Raw genomic sequence first — 17,435 nt, 5'->3', positions numbered from 1 at the left:
TCTCAGAGAACATGCCCCAAACTTCAAATCTCTAAATGTCCCAAACAGAGAGTACGGCTGTCTATCAGTTAGGGATTTTGAAACGCAGTGACAGGTTTTGGTGAAGTTTTTGAACTTTTGTGCATCATCAACTGGGCCTTTATTCCCATTGCAGTGTTTCTGATGGAGTTTGTGCCTGTGCCATGTAGATTTTTCTGCATTCAGCGGTCTTCCTCCGAGCCCTTTGGCCCTTTAATTGGATTCTAGTAGACAGCAGCAGCAGCAGCAGATTTGTGGTCCTTTGCTGCCATTGCAGGTATAGAAGCCCTAGGCCAGCATCAGAATCAGCAGAAAACGGTCATTTGGTTTCAGCCTTAGGATCCTCGACCCTAGTGAAGCACACAAACGCTTGTGGCTGGATCGAGCCCCAGCCCTCCAGCATTCAAATTATTTCCTTTAGGCACCTGCTGCATTAATCTGGTTGAAAACTATTTCCTGATGACAGAGTTTCATGCACTTCCTTAAGTTGCGTACTTGTCATGCTTTTTTCCAATGACAGATTCCAGACATCTTTTCCCAAAACAAATACAGCTTGTTCATGGCTCACTGGCTGGCTGACTACTGTACCAGAGCGTCCCTCATACCAGCTGGGGAGCTGCTAAAAATAGCGAAAATCCCTCCACTCTCTTTTCGCTCATTTTCTAAATATTTGATTTAGGGAAGTGAGCTTGGGGAACCCCTGCATGGAAAGTGTACAGCCGCTAGCATGAAACATTGATTATACCGTACTGTTTGGGTTTTCCTAAGCTGAGTAAAAATGGGTGACAGGAATTGTGGGGTTTATTTTGATGTAGTAGGAAGCTTGAACTTAAAACCCAGCATTGTTTTTTATGTCAATTCTTAGCTTTGAAGTAGAATGTAATTTCCTTTAAAAGAGTGACAGGATTACTATCACCCTACTGATGCATGTACACAAGATTTATATCTTGTGTGAATTGGATCTTGGATCCACATATAGATGTGCTGTTATAGTGTATTTCTCCTTACCAGGCTCTGTCAATCATTCCGGACCAGCATCATATGACTTACATCTGAGTCGGCCGCAGGGTCACTGGGTCATGGTTTGGAAGCCAGAGGAAGGGGGGCAGTGATGGGAAGGCAGATCTAAGGAGGGGATCAGGTCTCTAGGCACCCCTTGTGACTCGTCATTACTTTGCGTAAGGGGCTTATATAGGGGGTCATGTCTGGGAGGCCATAGCATAAAAAGGACTGCTGGGTGGTGAGGCTTTGTTGTTGATCATATGCTTCTCAGAAGTCATGTCTGTCTCATTAAGTCTTGGTTCTTGGCCACTGTACCAGTCTGTACTGATTTTACGTCAAGATCAAGGTCCTTTACTGTACCTCATCCATTAAAATATTCAACACATCGTACTGCATCGTGCCTCTGTTGCATAAAGTCTATATTTGCTTTCTACAGGATCATTGCTGTTGTACATGTGCTATAGAATGTCTCCCCTGGATGTGGGTAGGATGTGAAAGTATTGTGAAGACCCCAGTGATAAATGCCCCATAACCACACTGTTTTAGCTTTTCAAGAATTGTACACATCCCTATATACACAAGGTAACTGTTCCAGATCAGGACTTGTGTACATGCTATAGTAGCTGCTGGCCAATGTGTTCTCACGCAGCCCACAACACTAATAGATCTGCTGAGGCTGCGCTGTAATTGGGTGCTGGATGAGTGGTAGTAGTGCCAGATGAGCTCGTGCTACTGTAAAACTAAAGTTGCATATTACTAAAACAATGGGAATGTCTGCCAGCCTCACACATGGGGAAAAAAAAGACTTCTTGACCTGTTTCTTTGCTGCAGTATCACAGCATATCAGATTTGAGCTTGTATTTGTCAGTGTGTGCATGAGTCTACTACAGTATGTGCTGAAGTGAACGCTCAAGTAAACTCCTGTGCATTATGTGTGTGTTCACCAGTGCCTGTTAGGGAGGTCTATGAGCAGGGCAGTCCAGACAGTAGAGTCACAGATGCTTCATCTGTCTTTTGCTCTTCTGAGAGCTTAGTCTATCAGACTCCCCTTGTAGGTCCTTATTCCTTTATCTGACTGTTGCTTAATGAAGAAACACACCTAGCCATACACACAGAGAACTCCCCTACCCAGGCCTGAAATTTGAAATCACACTCACTTATGTGATGGACATTAGCTGGGACACAAAATTAAATTAATATGAAACAGATGGGAGTCTGCACATTCCCACAGAAAAGAGCTCCTGAGAAATCAGGCCTTTTAATAATGTGTAATGTTCCTCTCTTCTTTCTGTATGTTCATGTGTGTGTACATTGTCTTGATAAGTCATGGATAGTGATGAAATTTGTCCCACTGTCCCCACTTTGCCTGTGTGTGTGAGGCCACAGTGCGTGCCCTCTGGGTAAAACTGTAAGGTTAGGACTTGTAAGAAGACACTGCTGTGTCAGCAGGTTACCATGACAATACCGTCATTCCCCTATTTCATTGTCTTTTTCCTCCTCTTGTCTCTCGGGGGAAGGTCACATGACTGAATTGATCCCCATAGCACAGGGACGCATAGAGGGTTTCTCTCTCTCTCTTTCTCTCCAGCAGAAGCCGCATAGATCATCTGTCATACAGCTGTCACCTGCAGCAGCACTTTCCAAAGAGCTTTAGGCATTGAAATGGACAGTATAGTACAGCAGGCCAGGGTAAAGCCTACATTGTATGAACATACCGATCTGAAGTGCTAAGACTGCACTGATGTGATGGTGGTGACGGGTCTGATTACGTAAGAAGGGATCATTGTTTCAGCTAATAAAGCACAGTAGCTCAATTTGATCTCTTCTGTCAAACAGCTTGTTTAAAACTGAGAATTATTAGACTGGGTCAGAGTGAAAAGGTGTGATAATGTCATATATTGCTGTATGATGCATAATGCTACATGAATCACCTTGACAAGGCTTTTGAATAATGATTGCATCTTTGAGAGCTTAGACAGCTCCCACATAACATATCTAATACAAATCCAAGGTCGTTGCGTGCCAGCCTGTCTGCTTGCCATCTTTCCCAGGCTTGTTTGGAGAATGGCTGGGCTTTGTAAGGTAATAACTAGGCGGAGTGCTACATAATTCATTGAAACCGAGTTCCCAGCCAGAGAGTGGAGAGGGATTACAGAGCCAGGCTCATATCTCTGCAGCTTGTGTCGCTGGACACTGACAGGAGGCGTGAAATGAACTGAGGACAAATGAGACTTATTGCACACAGGTACACACATAAACACACAGGCACACACAGCAGACACACACACACTTCATTTCATGTTGTCTACAGTGGCAGGTAGGATAAAAGATTAGTCAAAGATTGATAATTGTGCTGCAGGATGATTTCTGGCCTTGGTCAGCCTCTTAGTCCCATGGTGGTCTGACAGGGCAATCAAAGTCCTGTCCTTTATTTTGTACACCTAATTGAATCCATTCATTAATCTGTAGTAATTAGTTTGGCCATTGGGGAGCTATTTCGTTAGGTGCAAGGTGCTCTCTCGTCATTGCCTGATTCCTCTCCCACCTCTCTCCTCATTCTCTCGCTCTGGTGGGCTGGCCAGGTCCCAAGGGTGAGAGGCTGGGTGCTTTAGAGGAGGTGAGGAGGGAAAGAACATCAAGGGGTTAGGAGGGGGTTGGTGACTGCAGGCATCATCTCATTATTATGTCTGTGCCAGTCACACCAAGAGTAACACACAACAGTAACATAGAGTGGTTGCTATTAGAGCTGAACAATTAATCCTAACATTATTGAAATTGCAAAAGGCTCAAGTACAGTATCCAAATCGCAGGAGCTGAGATTTTTGTGTGATCTTTGTGTGGTAAAACACTGTTCTAAATGAAGTATTGTGATGCAACAGAAATTCCTTTGCCAACAAATTGTATTCTCCATACATCAGAAAACATGTGTTTGGTATAGACCCCAGCAATAATTACAACCGTCATTTTTTTAATTTTTTTTTTAATTTTGTTAAAATGAAAATTATGATGCAAAAAATCACTTTCCCACTAAAATTATGAATCATTGCAAAAACCATATCTGTCAGAATAACTGGAATATAACCTTTTTACCATCTTGTTCAGACCTAGATGCTACATATCCCACAGTTGACATTGTGAGAGGGATAAGGCGCAAGAATCACACATTTGTAGTAGACTGTCAAGCCAGTAGTCTTACATAAAAAAAATGCCATCAAGACTTAAAATTTAAATTATCTGGAATGAAAATAGGTAGTTAGACAAGTCAAACTATTAATGCTTTATCCAGTAATTCTCATCAGTTCAAAAGCATCAGCAGCCACCTGAAAATATAGTCACTTATATCATCATTCAATCAGTTAATCTGATATATAAAGTGATAGCACTTGTCCACGAATGAGTTTACATTTGGAAGTATCACCACAATGTTGCCTGATACCTCCTTATATCAGTGCTTTGGCTTTACACATCTTTTCCTCTGAATCTGTATTATATTCATTCATTTTCACAACAACTGAATGAGTCAGTGCAGATTATGAAAACAGAGGCAGCAGCCAGGAGGAGCGAGGCTCGTAGAGGAGTGTGGAGGAGGCGGAGAGGAGACAACAGAGCGGCGCTGGTCCCTGAAGGTTAGATATGAGAGGGATGTTGCTGAGCAAGTCTTATCACTCTGTTACACAGTGGGATCAGTCACCGCAGACGGCAGCCATCGCCTTCCCTCTCTGCTTCTGTTTTGTCTGTTCTCTCACTCCCTACTTCTCTGTCTTGGCTCTCAAATCCTATTCTGCCTGCTCCTATCTCCTGTTTTTGTTTCTGTCTCTTCTTTTTGTACTTGCGCAGTTTTTCAAGGTTTGTCAGTTTGTATCCCTCCCTGTATCTCCTCTCTCCCTATGGATTATTGTAAATATCATTTTCCTCTTTGCTGCAGCTCTCCTGACACCAAGATGTCCATCCATCATAAACATTGGGATTGAAACACTAAATTAGGGTCAGCAGCACCGTATCAAATTCTCCAACCAGACCCCCCCTTTATTCTTACCATGGATGCCCTTGCCCCTCCCCCAGTGAGTGTGTGTGTGTGTGTGTGTGGGAGCACGTGAGCAGTCACATATGTGTCGAGTAAGTGCGTGTTTAAGGTGCAGGGAAAGGATCACCTTGTTTGACATTGATGTCACTGAGCTGTAATGCATACAATGGTGTTTACTGAAAATGCCTTTTCTGTGCCTGTGTGGCTCTTTGAGTATTTATGTTTTTCAGATTGCAAGCATGTGCTGTAACATTTTTCCGGAAAGTCATTCATTTCTCACTGCTGATGTTGGATTCTGTTTATAATATGCTAACTTACACGCTCCCTGACTTCATCCTCTGTTCATTTCCATTCGTTCGTTTCCATGCATGTCTAATGCACAAAACATTGTCAGCGCAATACTGCCACAACATATTGAAAGGCCTTGTAGATGGCTTAGATGCTGACTTTGTATAACGCAAGAGTGAAAAGCCACTGACTGCAATGGAGAGTTCCTAATCCATTACCTCCACACGTGTGTGAACTATATGAAGGCTATAATGTATTGTCCTTCACGTGCCAGCGGTGAAGGTCTGTTGCGTAATTGAGTAAAGTGAGCCTGTGTGGCGCGCCATGCTTTCTTCATTGGCATGCATCCCCTGCTCTCCATTGACGTATGCGTCCCAGCATGTGTGTGTGTGATGGAGCACAGTTGCTGCGCCAGCATATTCCTCAATCCAGCGACGATGCCCTGGCTGCCCTTCAATGTAGCCACAGCCTTTCATTTCTTTCCATCCCAACTGACTGGACCTAAACTACCGTGGCTTAATGCCAAGCAGGCAGGGGTAGGGCGGAGAGCCGGGCACGGTTTATGACCCCTTTCGCCCCCCGATCAAGCAGAACACTGGTAATGTGATGGATGGAGTGGCAAGACAGGCACTTGCACAATCACCCCAGAGAGATGAGATATGGCAGTCCTTCCAGGGTGCCCTTTTATTGGGCTGGGTGGGGGTGATATTGGAGGGCAGCCGAAGGACCATGCTTGGTGCCGTGACAAGGAGATGGCTGGTTGCATCTAGAATATCTGCTTGAAGCCATAGGGAGACCTTTAATTGATAGTGTGTTATATATGGGGTACAGAAAAGGTCAGTAGTCTGTAAGGTGAGGTGAAAGGAGCAATTCATCATCAGGCTTCCTTACATTGAGCTGCACTGCAAAAAATATCCATCTTAAATCCATCTGGAGCTCAAACCCTCAGAAATGTACAGGTGAAAAACCTAACAACAGTAGCGCTTCCCAAAACCAACGTCAGCCTTCAGGGAACAAAGAATTTTGTTGGGAATTATTTCTATTTAAAACTGTACATCTAATTCATCCTCATTTTGGGTGTCATGAGACAGGGGGGATCAGATCACAGCAGGTTGGAAATGTCACCAAATCTCACAGAAATATGAGGATGTGGATAGATTGCACTAGGGGTAAGTGGCAAAATATCTTTTTTTTTTTTTTTTTTGCCTCTTTGGTGAAGTGTTCAGAGTCATTTAGATTCAAACTCAGTTGTTTGCAGTGCTGTTTCAAGTGTAACAAATCATACTGACGCAGATCACCCCACTAGTATTACAAAAATGAGAATTTATTCAGGAAAGTTTAAAATTTATTCAGTTAAGAAAATAAGATTTTCTTAAGATAGATACTGCAGAGTGCGCTTTGACTCACCTCTCCAGAGGACCTTGTTGTACACACACCTATGCATGCATGCACAGTATACTTCAGATTCAACTGTGCAGGTCAAGAATAACCTTTTCAGTGAATGTTAATCGCATCACTGCTGACATGCGTTCTGGTGTGGTCAGCTTCCACTGGTCACTTTTAATTTATTCTGTGCCACAAGCATGTGATGTGCCTGCATAGTATTTGTGAAATGTTCGTAACTGAAGATGGAGATAATAAAATAAGACCTCTTGCTGTCCTTGCTGACTGTGATGGATTGTTTCATGTCTGTTTATTGTTTCTGGCTGTTAATCTCCCGGTACTCTGTGTACTGCTTTGCACATAGTTTGTCTACTGCAGTGCAATGTCTCTCTGTCCAGCAGGAAATGAGAAATGGCACAGTGAAAGGAGTTAAAGTTGAAATATGATTGATATGGCATTTGGAGGCAGAGTAGAGGCGAAAGAGGGATCACCATCTGTTTTTGTTATATACAGAAGTGATTCATGTGTCTTTCTGTAGATTTATAGTGTAAAAAAACCCTCAGTCTCATATACAAAATGCACTCATGCATATTTGTGCACACTTGATATAGGTATTCAAACATGTGTGCATCTCTTGCCGCCTCTTCACACACATTTGTGCATGAGTGCAGAAACACACACATGCACACACATACCTGCCACCATTTTTTGTCCTGTAAATCTTAGTGCACAACAATGATGGGGATCATTTCCTAAATTGATTTCCCTTTCCCCGTGCAGTGTTGTGGTGGTCAGTGATCAAGGTGATGGATGGAATGACAAACACCTCCCCTGTCACACTCAGCTGTGCCTATTTGTCTTCTTGCCCAGTTAACATGGCACATATGTAGGAGAGAGAGAAGAGAAGCGTGTTTGCACTTCCTTGCATTATATCAGCTTAACGAATAGATCACCGTTGTCCTCCACTGTGTGTTTGTGTGCGAGTGTGTTCAAGCTTCATGTATGCATGTGTGTTTCTGCCGTAGGCTGATAAGAGGATTTGTGGTAGGGCCCTTTGTGCTTTAAGGAATAATTTCCTCTCTTCTGCCTCCTCTCAGTGGTTCTCTTTGAGAAGTCCCTGATTTAATTAGGCCTAGATAAGGATTTGGGCTTTGGGCCTCAGTTGGAGCCTCGCTATAGAAGTTAACATGCATATTTGTATTGTGTTGGCCACGTGACATGTCTGACAGAGTTAACTCCCTTCACTCAAGTTGGAGCTGTAAGGGCCAGTAATCGATGCGATGAGGTTGGGGTTTATTTCTAGGAATGCTATGCAATAAATTTGGCAGTACAGTTGAAGAACTTGGCACAGTCCGCTGAGATGAAATGGTTTTTGAGGTTCTCCTCACACAAAACCAAACTTTGCTGATGGGAGAAAAGTGTACGGGTGTGTGTGCATTCGTTTATGTAATCTGGTACAGAGGAGGTGTTCTTCTGGCCTCAGGGGAGAGATTAGAGATTTGAGAGTTGGTCTGGGTACACAGCACACCTGCTGCCTCTGTGTTGAAGACAGACTCAGTCACAAACACACTCACACATCGCTGATGGAGCTTTGTGCCAGCGTCCAATAAACTGTCATTTGAGAGAGTAAACACAGGAGCAGGGACCGTTTGCAAAGTGTGTGTGTGTGTATGTGTGGGTGGGTGTGGTGTGGGGGTGAATGGGGGTTGCGGGAGGAGGATAGATGCATGTATGCGGTTGTTTGATAACCAGCTGGGCAGCAAAATGGAAATATCTATAGAAAGACTGCTTGTTTGGTAGCTCATTCCTCAGTGGTGGAAAGAACTACCAAACTCCATTCAAGTCCCTCTCAATCTTTAAGAGAGGGCTACAAAAAACCCAGCTCTGTAGGAAACAACTTCTCACCTAATGAATTGTGAAATCCCCCATAAAAAAATCTGCCTCTGTGCTGTCTTTCTTCCTCTATGCACTTTATGCACTCTATACATTAGCCTACCTCTTTGCACTGCCTTGTAGTACTTCCTTGTAGCACCTATGTCATTTGGACCAGAACCAGAGCTTTATGGCACTTGATCTCATTGTGCTGTACTCCTGCATTGATATTTGCTTGTTGTGTATGAAAAATCTCTGATCATCGCTTGGATAAAAGTGTCTGCCAAATGTGAATTGTAATTGTAAAATCTGTAATTCTCAGAACCATTAAAATGCATTCTCTCTCTCTCTCTTGCATTCACTCACTCACTCACTCATGCGCACACACACGCACACATGTACACACACACACACACACGAGTGTGTGCTTCTTGGCCAGCGGCAGTGTTCCAGGTGTAATTATAGAACGTGTGCCCCTTGACTACGGCTAGTAAATGGTTTTGACTTTCGTCTCTGTTGGATGTCCGCAGGAGATTTTTCCACTTGTCCAACTGAGGTTATCTAACTTTAATGAGTTTTTTCCTTCCTCTGGCAAAGTGATGGAAAGTAACTGGTTTACATCAGTGCTGGCCTGAATGGCCTCAAGGGTTAATGTTTTGCCCCTGCTTACTTTAAGTCGTGTTGTAGTGGAAGAGCTGCAGGCAAGCCCTCAGGTTAATGCGGACCCTTAGAGTACCCAGGTCAGTTGTTCCTGTACGCTTCCGAAGCCAAGATTAATGCCCCCCAAGAGCCGGACAAGAGTTCCTTCATATCTCAGTGCAGTTTAGAATATGGGGGAGCATGACTCAGGGGTAATGAACAGCTCCCACATGTCCCACGTCTGATTTAAACTGAGTTACAGTGAACAGTGGGTTATTAAGAGCCTTAATGGGGAAAGTGGAGGAACGTGTGAGGACTGAAATAAAGTGTTTTCCTGATTCATTAATGAAAGATGAATAAGGCAAACCTCCTGACGCTTACTAAACTTGCACACAGGGTTCAACATTGAACATTGAAAAATGTTTGATTCAATAGGAACTTTATCATTCATGAACTTCAAATAAAAACAAAACATTTTAGTCAAGGCAGCTTTGTACCAAAGTCAGTCCAATGATGTGATTAGCTGCAGATGTAGTGTCCATGGCTGTGATTGATTATGTGTGTCTGTCTCTGTGTCTCCTCTAGCCATCATGTATGTAATGGGAGCACTGGGACCTGCAGCCGGCTACCTGCTGGGAGGCGTCCTTATTGGCTTTTATGTTGACCCCAAAACTGTCGTCAACATCGACCAGAGTGACCCTCGCTTCGTCGGAAACTGGTAATTGCCTGTATTCATGTGTGTGTGTGTGTGTGTGTGTGTGTGTGTGTCTGAGCATCGTGCATTTATCTTAGCCATCTGCATTTCTTGCCTTCACAGTGCCAGTGTGTTGTTTCCTCCTTTCAGGTGGAGTGGCTTTCTCCTGTGTGCCATAGCCATGCTTCTGGTCATCTTCCCCATGTTTGCCTTCCCCAAAAAGCTGCCTCCACGCCACAAGAAGAGGAAGAAGAAAAAGATGAGCTCGGCCGGTGATGAGTCCAGTGATGATGATGTGATGAAGGAGAAGTCCAGTAGCAAGGGCCAGAATGTTTCCTCTTCCATGGGCTTTGGGAAGGACATCAAAGGTGAGCAATGGATACTACTCCTTTTTCTTTTCCTTTTTCTATTTCCTTTTCTCTTCGTCTCCCACACTAGATTCCTGTAGGTTGCATACAACCTACATACAGTAACTGTGACCTATCGATGCGCAAATGGGCCATAATCCAATCAATGGCACGGATTAGTCTTCTTATCTAATAGTGGAGGCTCCATTGAGACCTCCTGTAAAGATGTTATCGATTGGCAATGAAAGAGGTTGTCCAAGCAGTTGCCTAATGATGCAGGTAATTTACTGTTAACGTAGCCAGCTTCAGGGAACTTTGAGTTGTAGCTTTATAATGATAGTATATTAAAAGAGTACACAGCTAAAAGCAGCATATTGTTACTGTCAGCTGAAAACAGTGTATTAGCTAGATGACAATGCAGTTTCGACATTCTCCAGTGGGGTTTGAAAGGGTTTCATAGGCACAAGAGGCCAGAGAATATTCTCAACCTTTAGTGGTCATGTAACCCATCAATTTAAATGAAAAAAACTCTCCAAAATTAGAGTTACAGGACTGTATAGTACTAATACAGCTGTACATATATAATGAAACCATATATGATATGCTGCAGCAGTTTAACTTTCATGTACACCTATACATGCATTCATGCATAACCACTTTTTTTGTCTTAGCTGAACCAGATATGTCAGATATGTCTTTATTTTCTTTGGGAGAGTTCCCTGGTTGAGCTGCTCGAGTGTTTCCCAGTCTCCTCTGTTCTGCTTTTCTCCTCTCAGACAGTTCTATCTCCCTTAAATGAGCTCTCAGGGGAGCCCAGTCACGTTTTCACACACAGGAGACTCGCAGCAGCAGACACATGCACACATTTGCTCTCACATTCTTCATCATGCTCAACAGCACTACCATGAATTCTAACTTCCATTTTGCACGGCTGCATACTCATGAATCCGCTTTCCTTTCTAAACCACTGCTAGCTGCAGTGTATTGCAGTCTTAATTGTCCCAGCAGGCTGTATGTGGGCTATTTTGCAAGCTCAGGTGATTTAATGTTTGGTTTTGTAATGTATTTTAGTGCTGTTCGTGTCCTTCTGTTGAGGTGTGTGTGTGTGTGTGTGCGTGTGTGTGTGCCTCTACAGGACAAATTCAGCACTTTTTGTGAAAGATATGCTGCAGCAAAGTGGCTGTTTTCACCAAGCTTTCTTTCCCTTTCAAAGCACTAACATTTGAATTTTTTCTGAGGGATGGGCTTTTGATTATAGGATGCAATTTAGACCCTTGGCAAATGGTATTTAGAAAAAATAATTCTTGGCATATCTTTTACTCCTTATGGGATACCAGGTAGGTGTTTTGTGGTGAATGGCAGTACAAAGAGAACCAGAACAAGTGGACAAATGCAGTTAAGTACAATATATGGTCGGCACTGTAGTGTACATTTTTGTAACTCATGACCTGACATTACCAGCACTGTGATGCAGCAAACCTTTCCCAACTTTTACTTTATGAAGTATTAAAAAAAAACAAAAAACATTAAGGATTATTTGCAGATATTGTTTGACCCAAGTGTGATTTCATTATTTTCTTCCAAACTTAATCTTCAGACTCAAAATCACAACCCTAATAAAGGATAAGAAGTTAAGTTAAAAAAGCATTTGGCATTGACTTCACTCAGCATGATGAACATTAGCTGTGCAGTGCAGAATCAGCAGTCAATAGCTCTGTATTAGGATGTATTAGGGAGGAAAAATAAGTCCACGGGTTCTGTGATTGTAGCTGAACAATATAAAGAAAATAATAGTGGTTGAGAGACATAATGCATATGAGATTGCCTAATGTGTACATTATTTTCCACCAAGCATGCTGCTTTTATTTGAGTTGTGTGCAGGCCCCTTGGCTGAAGTCCTCAAGATTACAGATGCGTAAAAAGTCAAGCGAGGACTCAGAGGGATTACATGAGAGAGTTGGTGGATTGAGAGTTTCACCCTGCACAGTCCTCAGTCCAAAGGATTTAACCAAACAAGACCTCTGTCCAGGAGACTGGCTAAAGTTTGGCTATTCAGGATCTGGGCTCATGTCAGTTCCAGTGCTTAGACCAGCTCATCAAAACACAAAACACTAATCATTTATTAATATGCAACTATCACTAATAATTTGCTATAATGTCTCTTTGTTCAAAGAAAAACTGATTTGGGGAAAAGCAAATGGTTGAAACAGTTTGGTTGAATCATCACATAATTTCCATTACACAAAGAAAGTGTGGCAACTATTTCAAGCCAGTGGTCCGTCTGATTGAAAGAGCAGCTGCTTGAGACTTCAACAGGACCTCACCATCTGTGCCCCTCCTGACAGGATTACAGCCCAGCTCCCCAGGAATGAAATAATTAGTGTCGCCAAGCTCTTCCCACCTCTGATCTCGGCTAACGCTAAGAGATACGAGCATTTTCTCCACCTAGTACAAGATAAGCGGAGTTAGTACTGAGATTCTATCTCCAAATCAAGACACGACACCACCAAGTCACAGGCTGCCGGATTACATAATCATCCCTCATGATGAGCACTAACACTCCTTACCTTATTCTGGCCTTTTCTTTTCTCCTCTCTTTTCTTTTTGACATTTGTGTGAGCAGCATGTGAGCTGGAAAAAAAACTCATAATGGCCGTAAGAAGTCATTTCTAATTATGACTGTAAAGGCAACACATGGCTTCATCCAGGGGCTTAGTGTGGAACACTGCCCCTCCGCCCCCAGTTCCCTACACCTCCATCCTCATAATCCCTTAGACAAAGCACACACACACACACACACACACACACACACACACACAGAGAGAGAGAGAGACACACACACACATACAGAGAAAAAAAGCAACTGAGGTGACAGTGTAACCTTGTCAGGGTAAAATTTTTGTGTCAACTGATTACAGAGGCAGGACCATATGACAAATGTTCTGTTAGTTCCTGTAATCCCTCATCAAAGTTTTGTGGTGGGAACCAGCCTCCTTAAAATCCATTTAAATAGAAAAGATTCCCATGCACACGTACAGATACAATGTATTATGTCTCTGTGATAATCATTTGCTGTGAACAGAAGCTGTAGACAAGCAATCACTCGTGAGCTTGTTTGGACCAATCAAAGCTGCTTTTAATATTTACAATCTCGAGCGTTGCTAATTCTGATTGGGCTGTAATTCAGTGCTCAATAATGGCACATTCCTGGAATCATTTAGAGTTATGAATAACTACAGATAATCTAATACTCAATTTGATTGCCACTTATCTGGGTCAGCGTTGTGGTGGAAGCAGGGCAAACAGAACAAGCTTCCACTGGCTATTCTCAGAGGATCCCAAAGTGCTTCCAGGCCAGCTAAAGGATGTAGTCCTGGGTCCTCCCTGGAGCATCCTTACACATTGTTCAAGTATACCATGTCAAGAGCGCCAAGCCTGTCCTATCCATCATCCATCTCTGCTGCCATGTGGGAATTCCAATATGTGATGTCAAAATAGAACCAGCTGGTTTTCCCGGGGTTCCCCTTGCAAGATTTCTCACTGCATCACATCAAAAATAATGTTTCCAGCAATGCAAAGTCGAAGCAAATTTCTGAGACCCTGTTGAATATCTTAACAAGGTGGTAACACATGCCCGACCCCCTCAATTGGGTAATCTCAATGGGGAGAAACAGCAGCCTGTTTTCTGAGGGCCCCCTGGGTCGCTTACACACTGCCTAGAATCTCGTGCGTTGACCTTTTTGTGGTCAAGGGGTTTTGTTGTGAGGAGTGCTCACTTGTACGCGAGTGACGGCATGCAGGCTTTAATGTTGCAGAAACTAATGCAGAGCTCTTTCTGACATCAAGCTTCTGTAGTTTCCTTTAGCACGACACTGAATCCCAACAGGGGTGCTGTTTGGAAAATTATTTTGCTCTCTGCAATACCTGCGCAGAAGGGAATGTGGAAAATTTGAAACGTAAAAATGAGGGATCAGTAGAGTTCAAGAAATTCTTTAAATCAAACCTTGTTTTTTCCTCCACTTATTGTATTGGACAGTATGTGCTCGGATGGACAGAAAGCTGAATCCATTTTATTCTGCCCAGTAACAGCAATGCACTTACAGCTTGACCACATGACTTTGAATGACACACAGGGTGGATGGGCATTCTGCATCATGCTGACCCTGTCATACACATGGGCACTGTCCTCTGGCAGACAAGAAGGGCAAACATGCCCTTGTTATGATGTATCATATAGATGATGCCATTTAAGTTAGATATGCAGTGTTCGTGTTTGTGTGTTTGTGCTCACAGCATTGAAGGACACAGTTTATTTGAGTTCTTCCAAGGTGCAGCAAACTTGCTTGTGATTAAGTCTCTCTTAAAGCTTAATAGGATTACAGTTATTACAAGTCTGTTGGCACCACAGACAAGCACATTTGTACAAGGTGACAAGACTAATTAGCCTTCAAAAGTGTACAATAAATGCTTAGATTTTGTTCACCTGCTTAGTCTCTAGGTGTTCTGTCTTTTATTTTTTTTATTTTTGACATTTTTTGATGTTTGTCCTAGGTTTGACATGGATGTTGTAATCTTGGGTGTTGCTTAAATGATGTTAAAAGATGGCAGCGTTTGGCCCCAGTTTATTTTGTCATAACTAGGTCTCATCAGAAGTCAACCAGTCATCTTAAATTTGCATCAGCTCGCCCATGCTTCAACAGCCCTGTGGGGAAGCAGCAATTAATGATAGAGAAGAGGGCTACCAGCCAATCCACAGCCAGTGGCTCATTAATAATGAATGAATATCTCCAAAATGGCTTGTTAGATTCCAGGTGCAAGAGGAAGAAAATAAGTCCCCTAAAATATTTCCTTGCAATATTCTTTCACTCAGTTGTCACAGTTGTGTCACGGTCCATCATCTAAAACTGCCAAAAGTGATTAAGACCACCCCTCCCTCTGTTAAACAAGCATGCATCTCCACATGTGATAAGGCGCAGTTTAGTACACGTTTGAATGTGAGAGTGTGTATTCATTTGTGTGTGAGACAGAGACATTTATAAATGGCATTAACCAGGGCTATTCTGTTTTCCTTTGCTCATTAATGGCTTTGGTTTTTATCCTGCACCTGACATAAGGTTTATTTGGGAAACACATGCACTATTTTCCTGTCTGTTGTTAATTACAGCTTTCCATTAATGATTTATAGTGTACTTAAGTTGATGTGTGTGTGTCTCAGAGAGAGGGTTAGAGGGAGAGAGAGAACCTAATTGAGAGACTGATTGCACGTTAATTACAGCACCCCAGTAATGAAGTACTCGATCTCGTCTTGTCTCCCTCCTCAGACCTCCCCAAGGCAGCGGTGAGGATCCTCAGCAACATGACCTTCCTGTTTGTCAGCCTGTCCTACACAGCTGAGTGTGCCATCGTCACCGCTTTCATCACCTTTATCCCCAAATTCATCGAGTCGCAGTTTGGTATCCCTGCCTCCAACGCCAGCATATATACTGGTAGGACTCTTTTCTCTTCTTGATTCACTTTCTTTGTCTTTCTCTCACGCTCATTTTTTTTTCTTTTTCTTTTTACCACGGAACAGGTGAGTCAGTCAGGGTTGCTGGGAAACTACACCACAGTGCACAGCGCTGCCAGAAACTATTGTGTCTTGTGACAGAAATACCTTTGAAAGTTCAAAAAATGCTTGTGAGCATTTGACTGTCCTCTTTTTTCTGTATATATATAATTTTTCTCAAGTGAATTGTCAAATACTTGTGTGACTGCAAAGACTGTCACACTCAGGCTCCCGTGAGTGATCGAGCCTGTTGCTGTGGGTTTCTCTCCAGTTTTTGTGGGCGAGAAAAATGGAGCATGTGTTTCAGTAAACAATCAAGGTTGCAGCCTGAAGAGGGGAAAATGTTGGGAACGTGGCCGACGGGGGGAAGAAAATGTTGATCACGCATAAACTATGACATCAACAATAAAATAAAACAACCAATATTATAAAAGCCTCAACAGTTTAAGGATGAAACATGGACTGGTAAGAAACACAGAGAGGAAAACTTGTATAAAGAAAGCATTATGCACATAACAGATTCTGTAGGTCTACCTGTTAACTGTCACGTTTTTCCTCTCACACACCGAAATATGCAGTGCCGTGTCTCATGGAGTCCTGCTGGCTTTCATTCAGAGATACCATTACATTCCTGATTCTAACACACAAGTCTCTATTGACTGTGTGCATCACACTGGCTGTACCATCGTCAAACACACACACACACACACACACACACACACACACACACATACGCCCAGACTCCTGGGTGGGCTCTGCCTGTAATGTGAACATCAAATACTGTACGGTGTACAAAGGACTGGCTTAATCCTCCAGTCCCGTCTGAGCCTGTGATGCTAATACACGGCTAATCTGGATTACTGCAGCAAGGATTGATTGAAAACTCAATTCTGGCCATAGAAGCAAAAGGTGTGCGAGTATGTGTGTGTGAGTGTGTGTGTGTGTGTGTTAGTGAGCATTCCACTTCGCGAGCATATGGTCATTTCTAGACACACACAGACACACCTACACACACATACACAATGCCATTGCCTCATCTCATCTGCTTGTTGCCAGGATACAAGGGGTAAGGGCACACGGGTGGTGCAGTTGCCATGGCGACCCAAATGATGCCAAGCTGTTGGGATGTGGTGATGGGAGAGGAGGAGGAGAGGGAGGAGGAGGAGGAGGAGGAGGAGGAGGAGGAGGAGGAGGAGGAGGAGGAGGAGAGGAGAGGGCACTCCTGTTGACGGGAGCATTCTTCGGGTAGCCAGATGGACAGACCAACTGTGACTCCGCCATTGAAAAGGGAAAATTTGAGAATGACCCAATGGATAGAGAGTGGTTATGTGGGTGTGTTTGTGCTTTCGTGTGTGCTAAAGTAATAATCTCTGACATTTTCTAGTAAATAAATTGTGTTTGCTTCCATCTATTGCCAATGAATCTGACACAGCGGTGATTCAGCCCTGTTCATGAACGCTTATATATTTGCAGTTCTGAACACCTGGTGTCTGGGAGCTGTTTCCTGTCACAACAGTTTTGATCTGGTCAGAAAAACTGGACTTACACAATATTTGCCCGGACATGTGAGGCCCGAAATTGTCAGAGCCAAAACAGCATGCACATTTTCGAAGCCTTAATCTC

The 17,435-nt window shown here is 43.1% G+C and overlaps 1 protein-coding gene across 2 annotated transcripts in view; it reads left to right on the top strand.

The window, feature by feature from the left end:
• Nucleotides 1-17,435, top strand: part of slco5a1 (solute carrier organic anion transporter family member 5A1) — a 47,100-nt gene that overhangs the window by 15,101 nt on the left and 14,564 nt on the right. For both annotated transcript variants that reach the window (XM_030078958.1, XM_030078959.1), the window contains 3 exons: nucleotides 9,812-9,944; nucleotides 10,071-10,288; nucleotides 15,589-15,753. In XM_030078958.1, the coding sequence (XP_029934818.1) occupies nucleotides 9,812-9,944; nucleotides 10,071-10,288; nucleotides 15,589-15,753 (516 nt within the window). The remainder of the gene's footprint in view (nucleotides 1-9,811; nucleotides 9,945-10,070; nucleotides 10,289-15,588; nucleotides 15,754-17,435) is intronic.

Source organism: Myripristis murdjan, chromosome 20 (genome assembly GCF_902150065.1).
Source record: "Myripristis murdjan chromosome 20, fMyrMur1.1, whole genome shotgun sequence".
Classification (NCBI taxonomy): Eukaryota; Metazoa; Chordata; class Actinopteri; order Holocentriformes; family Holocentridae; genus Myripristis; species Myripristis murdjan.
The sequence above is the reverse complement of the archived record's forward strand: the minus strand, read 5'-3'. Positions and strand labels throughout refer to the sequence as shown.